A 6541-nucleotide genomic window follows, 5' to 3' on the forward strand; every position below is an offset into this window, starting at 1 on the left:
GGCATTAGTTTAAATTTTGGCATTTCGGGGAATGGAGGACTGCCTTTGGAGATGCCGAGAGTCCATTTTAAGCTGAGGAAATGGGATCATCCCATTTTGATCATCACAAGATATGCTGTCGGAGCATGATCTAGGCTTGGGCGCCCTCGGGCTTTGGACATCCAGAGAGCAACAAACAAGCTAGTAAGACGGCTGTTTTGTCCGGATAAACGTGAGGAAAACAAAAGAGCAATACTACTAGTCCTACTACCAACACCAAGTTCCATGCAGTTGGAGAGGAGCTGCTCGGTCTTTTCCCACAAAAGAACAATATTATTCTCTCCCCATCCCCTCACTCTTTACTTTACTCCTCACGACCAGCTTTACTTCCCGCAGCGGCGGCAGCCCCGAGAAGGCGGAGAGAGAGAGAACAAAAGGCATCGAGCGAAAGCAGCCAAAGCGCAAGGCGGGCAAAGGCGAGGCGCGGCTTTGCTCTCAGCTTCAGCTCAAGCTCTGCTCAGGCGACGCCGACCGACGCAAGAGAGAGAGAGAGAGAGGGCGGGATGGATGGAAGCTTATGATTGCCTGGACCTCGGTCTCTTCCGCTTGTTCCCTGGCTTGGACCAGAGCACCAGGCCTGGCCTTTTCCACTTCTCCCCGGCGAGCTGAGCTCTCCTTCTTCTTGGTTCCTCCCCCGGTCAGTCAGTCGGTCGTACCGCTGCCCTGCTCTTGGCGCCTTGCCGTTGGCGTTCTTGGGCTCCGGCCATTGTTCTGGTCAGTTCCTCGGGGTTCTCGCTTCTTGGAGTCCGGGCATTGGCGTCGGCGGGTGAGGGTTGAAGGAATCACTCACTCCGTCGTCAATGGAGGGGGAGGAGGGGTCGGGTGCCTCGTGTTCCGCTTCCGCCGCGGCGGCGGCGGCGGCCGAGCAGCAGGTGCGGGTGGTGCGGTGCCCCAAGTGCGAGAAGTTCTTGCCGGAGCTGCCCAACTACTCCGTCTACGTCTGCGGCGGATGCGGCACCACTCTCCAAGGTCGCTCTTCTTTCGCCCCCTCTCTCACTCTCTGTTTATGTTACCTCCATGCCCTGCATTGTGTTTTGTTTCTTCTGTTATAGTAGTATATTTCTGCCGCATCAGTTTCTCTGTTTGGATTAATTCGTTCAACTCTAGTTCCTACTTTTTGTTTGCTCAACTCTAGATAAGTCCAAGTAAAAAAACTCTAGATAGATTATTGATTGATTTCCAGTTTATAAAGATCCCATATCTGCAGGGCAAGTTTTTCGCAGATTTTTCAAGTTTTTGTTTTGCACATTGCAAAATATTTTCTTTTCTCTTCCTTGTTTCCCCTTGCTCCAATTAGTGTTTTCTCTGAACTTATCTCATTTTTCCTGAAATGTGCGAAACCTCTGATTCTTAACCTGTCTCAGAAGCTTGTCTTTAAAATCTTAACCAATCATCTGAAGCTTCAGAACTTGTGGGAAGTGCGGTGACATTTTCTTGTTTCCACTGTAGAATATTTGGTTCAGAAGTTTTGTCTGGTCTGAAAATTTCCAGATCGTAGGAGCAGAAACTTCTCATTTTGTTTGACTCAGTCTTGAATGAAACCGAACGAGTGGAACAGAATCGGACACTAAACTCTGCCACTTAAATTCCGATCACACTTTTATATGTTGGTTGTTAGGCGCGCAAACAATTTAGCCCAAACGCAGTGCTGTTATGAGAAAAACTGTGTTGCACGTTGTATTGAGGACTGCCATTGACAAAAATTTACACCTATGAAATCTTCCATTTCTCGATTACTTATGCTAAATTTTATGTCTAATTCGTGACAGGGAAGTATAGAATTAACATATTTCTTTCTCCGTGCAATTTTACAGCAAAAAAGCACTCAGCACCCGAGACTACTTGTTTGGACAAAACTGACGTTGTACATGTGAAGTACCTTGAAGTGCTGGAGAGTTCGCCAGAGAAGAAGGAACCAGTATCTGAAGCTAATTTTGAAACTATCTCAGAAGAAAACTCTCAGAGAGTCCAAGCTACTCCCGAAGAGAGATTAGTAACCCAAAGAATGATGCCAGAACACAGAGATTCCAGATGTAGTTCTGGTGATGACCAAATCCCAAGAGAGCCAAGCAGCTTGATGTTTGAGGCCACGCTTAGAGATGACGGCACGGAGACGGAGATTCGGGAAGCCAAGTACCGGCGCATACGGAATGAGGAGAAAGGAGAAGTAAAGCAGCCAGTGAGACCAAGTGACAGATCTCGTATCTCTGTAGTCGACACCATTCCTCCTAATGCTTATCTTGGTGAACACCAGATGAAGTCAAGCTTTGGAGATGCAAATGGTAGTCAGCGCGCAGACGGGAGGAATATGGACGGTCCTAGCAGTGTTAGTGGGCTTGAGAAAGACCGCGCCGAGCTTTTACGGATGCTTGATGAGCTGAGGGATCAGGTGCAGAGATCCTGCGAAATCACTGAGAAGCCCAGTGTAGGCGCCTCCACAAGTAGAGTGGCGGATGCCTCGAGCTCATACAGTCCTCATGAACTGCTGAGTCGGTTGCGGCACGGCTCGCCTCAGTTACAGCGGAACGGTTCTCAGTGCTCACCATCCTTGAGTGGGCAAAATCCTGGCGTTCCGCATACTTATGCTTCAGTCCCCACACATCAAGATCTACATGGATATAGAGAGCCTGCCACACACATGGGGGCTCCTTGCTATCCTGTTGGTCAGTATCCATGGAGGAATTGTGACAGTTATTTCTTCGGACAGCATAATCATGACCCTCTCGTCTCTTACCACCATGGCGGTTTCTACCACCAGCCTGCTTGCTCTTGCCTGCATTGTCATCACCGTGAGTTCTTGCCTGTTCAGGGGGCTCCGGTGGGTTTCAATCATCACAGGGTGCCATATCCTGGGGCGTACCCAGTTAACGGTTCTGTGATGTTTGGCATGCAAAATAACAATTCGAGAGGCATCAATGCTTCGATTCACCGCGGTCACATGAGGGGCAACCTGAGGAAGAAGCCTCCGCAAACATGTGAACCGATTGCCTGCGGAGCCCCATTTACCATATGCTACAACTGTTATGAAGTGCTGCAACTTCCCAAGAAGTGCCCCTTGCCGGGGAAGGATGAGTACAAGCTACGTTGTGGGTCATGCTCTCATGTGATCGTGGTCAAGCTTGATGGAAGCAGGCTTGATGTTTCAGCGCCTTCGCCAATTTCGCACATGTCTGCTGCTAGTAGAAATAACTCCAGTGATGTCCAAGGAAGCAATGCATACTCTGCTACTGATGAGAGACTGCTTCCGCTTTACAGCTTTTCTGCAGGGAGTCATTGCTCTCGAGAAAGAGATCTGCAATCAAACTCAAGTGACACAGAAAAGGTGCAGGGTATATCATCGTCTTCTAGCATTTTTGAAGATGAGAATAATCCTGCGAGATCTAATTCACAGAGGGGCACCCCTAGGTCTAGTGATCTGCCCGTTGAAGCCCAAGTTGTTAGCCGTGTTCCGAGTTTACCTCTTCATCATCATTTTGCACATTCACCATCTGAGAGGGTGGTTAATGGATCAGGAAAAGGAAGCAGAAGTACCCGGTCTGAGCATGAGAAGACAGTATTGACTGAAACTTGTAGACACAACACTGTAAAAGATGTACGTGTAGTGAGTGTGATGAGCCTGTCAGATGATGAGTACGAGGATCCAGACTGCAGTCAAGATCCCGGTGTTGGGGCTCAACATGTAGATCGCTCTATTGCCACGAAAACGGGTGATTCATTCTTTACCAATCTCATGAAGAAGAGTTTTAAAATCAACAACGGAATGGGCAATGGCAGAGCAAAGGTATTCATTAATGGCTATCCCATCTCCGATCGTGCTGTCAAGAAGGCTGAGAAGATTGCCGGACCAATCTATCCTGGTGAATACTGGTAATTTACACCTTTATTCATCTAAGTCTCTGTTGATACTGCAGTTGTGATCCAAAATATAACCCTCTAGCATCATTGACATCTGACATTTTCCTTGTATCTTTGTTTAGGTATGATTACCGTGCAGGGTTCTGGGGTGTAATGGGCCAATCGTGCCTTGGCATGATACCTGTAAGAAGAGTTTTTTTTTATTTGGAGGGCGGTTAATATGTTTGTCTTACCCTGCCATATCTTCATTCAAGCTTTTAACTGGATTTCCATATTGCAGCCCTACATTCCGCAACTTAACTATCCTATGCCCAAGAACTGCGCCGGTGGAAATACTGGTATTTTTATCAATGGGAGAGAACTTCACCAGAAAGATTTCGACTTGCTCGTGGGTCGAGGTCTCTCAGAATCTCCTGACAGATCATATAAGGTTGAGATGTCTGGTAAAGTGTACGATGAAGTCTCTGGTGAAGAACTTTATTGTCTTGGCAAACTTGCACCAACGTAAGTAATTTATACCGACTTCAAATCTTTTCATTTCAGTTTACTGTTATAAGTTCTGATGAGCAATGCTGCAACCATTTTATGCTGTTATAGTAATATGTAGCATGCTCATGCTCCTTTAACAAGCCGATGTACAAGTACTTAAATCTTGCTATTATGACCATCTTAATACGGCTGTCAGGAAATCTTTTGTGTTGATAATTTGGTAATCTTTTAGTATGTGCTGTGTGTTGTTCGGCATGCAATATGGTAAGAAAAACCTCATGATTTTTATGTAAAGTACTGTTATCTTATAATCATACAGTTGATGATATATAGTTCTGGAACTGAGTAGTAGTTCAAGACAGATAGATTGTGGGTTTTTCGGATGCTTGCCTCCCATTTCATGCCCTCTCTTGTTATTAGTACATATGTTAACTACTGATTGTAACTTGGGAACATCGATTTAGATGCTATTAATTTTGTATGGGTCCTATGCCACATCAAGATCTTCTCATGTTACACTTATCACCGTGCGATTTTGTCCTGTTTAAGATGTCAAGTCACTGCCACATATTTTTCTACCGTGTTTAGAATACCTACCATGGGGCCCGTCATAATTAGGGACCCTAATTCAGAAAACCACCACTATTCGATTTTTTTGCAGATAATCACCACCATTGTGGTGACAGTTCTCAGAAAACACTGATCCCTTAGTAACCACATATTGACACAGTTTCTGACCGATGGGGCCCGCTGTAAGTGCTGACATGGCAAACAAAACATGACGCTGTTGAACTGGCCGTTAAACTAGAAGAAGGGGGCCACTAGTCAGCGTATCATGCGTTTCACGACACGACGTGGACGCTACTGCCGTCGAGCGATGGAGAGGAGGCGAGGCAGGTCAACGGCGAGCAGCGCCGCTCCAGCTTCACCTAGCCAGACCACCACCGGGTGCTCGCCTGAATCCAGGCCGCGCCTCCGGCCGCCGATTCATCTACCCAGACTAACGCCGGGATCTGGCAACGCCTCGAGGCGGCGAGGTAGAATAAAAAACGGCGGGGGCTGCGACGGCTAGCCTCGCCGGCGGCGACCGGCGGTCTGGCGTGGGATCCCTTCGGATCGGGGCGGCGGCGCAGAGCAAGGGAAGGGGAGGACGACGGCGAAGTGGAGCGGTGGGAATTTATTTTTACGGGGTGGAAGTTTTTTTCCCCAAGAGAGGAGAGAGATAACACTGACATGCAGGCCCTTGTTTATTTTGACGGTCAACTAAACTGGAGTCAAACGCCGTTAGTTTTAGTTGCCACATCATCTCTTACAGTGGTACCTATCTGTCAGTTTTACAGTCAGCAAGTATTTATCTGAGTGATCAGTGTTTTCTGAAAACTGTCACCACAATGGTGGTGGTTTTTTGCAAAAAAACCGAATGGTGATGGTTTCTTGAATTAGGGTCCTCAATTGTGGTGGTTTTTTACAATTTACTCTATTGATTTAGTACTGTCATGGTCTAGACTCTTTAGAATATCTGCATACTTGAGTCTGTGCTGACAGTTTGTTTACGCAAACAGTGTCGAGAAGATGAAGCGCGGTTTCGGTATGCGCCCCCCAAGGACCATCCGTTGAGAAAGAGGGGTCAAAAAATTGGCCTCAGGATCTGGGTAACTCACCGCGCCAGAACTGGGGATATCGTGGTCCTGGAGATCATTCGCCGAGGCGGTCGATAGACGATAGCCCACATTGTGGACTACATAAAATCATTTTGCAAATTCTGGTTCTCCTATGTAGCTATGATGTGTGTGTGTGTGTGTGGTGTGTGTCTTTTGCTGACTGCAGTTATTCCGCCTGTCTAGCATCTATAGTAGATATGTAATCGATCTATGTGATTCTGAACTGACGGTTCTCTGAGAAAAGCTCAATGTGAAGTTATGTGTTGCGGCTTGCTTTACCTGCCGCTACTCGTCTCTTTTTGCCGCCACACTCCCGCCAGCCACCGGCGGTGGCTTCTTCCGCCGCCTCCAGCGTCCATCCTCTTCATCCGCCGACGCAGCCATCGGAATCCCTTGCTACCTACTCTCACACGGTTTTTTTTTTTGAGACAAAACTCTCACACGGCTGTCCTCTCTGTTAGAAACTTAGATGGGCTTTAGGCCCATATATCAACTAC

At 47.2% G+C, this 6541-nt stretch overlaps 1 protein-coding gene across 1 annotated transcript; it reads left to right on the forward strand.

Moving 5' to 3' along the window:
• The first annotated feature begins 386 nt into the window (after positions 1-386).
• LOC123147776 (protein ENHANCED DISEASE RESISTANCE 4) lies at positions 387-6315 on the forward strand. The gene is made up of 5 exons (XM_044567086.1): positions 387-1008; positions 1854-3906; positions 4017-4077; positions 4175-4398; positions 5946-6315. Exons 1-5 carry the CDS (start codon positions 840-842, stop codon positions 5998-6000), a joined length of 2562 nt encoding a protein of 853 aa, XP_044423021.1. The 5' UTR covers positions 387-839; the 3' UTR covers positions 6001-6315.
• Positions 6316-6541: the final 226 nt, after the last annotated feature.

The sequence above is a fragment of the Triticum aestivum genome, chromosome 7A (genome assembly GCF_018294505.1).
Source record: "Triticum aestivum cultivar Chinese Spring chromosome 7A, IWGSC CS RefSeq v2.1, whole genome shotgun sequence".
NCBI classification, from domain to species: domain Eukaryota; kingdom Viridiplantae; phylum Streptophyta; class Magnoliopsida; order Poales; family Poaceae; genus Triticum; species Triticum aestivum.

Excerpts from the sequence above, each read along its gene's own strand:
- LOC123147776 (XM_044567086.1), top strand. The coding sequence starts at position 840 with ATGGAGGGGGAGGAGGGGTCGGGTGCCTCGTGTTCCGCTTCCGCCGCG. Across the intron at positions 1,009-1,853 it reads ATGCGGCACCACTCTCCAAG|CAAAAAAGCACTCAGCACCC; the intron begins GTCGCTCTTCTT and ends GCAATTTTACAG. Across the intron at positions 3,907-4,016 it reads ATCTATCCTGGTGAATACTG|GTATGATTACCGTGCAGGGT; the intron begins GTAATTTACACC and ends ATCTTTGTTTAG.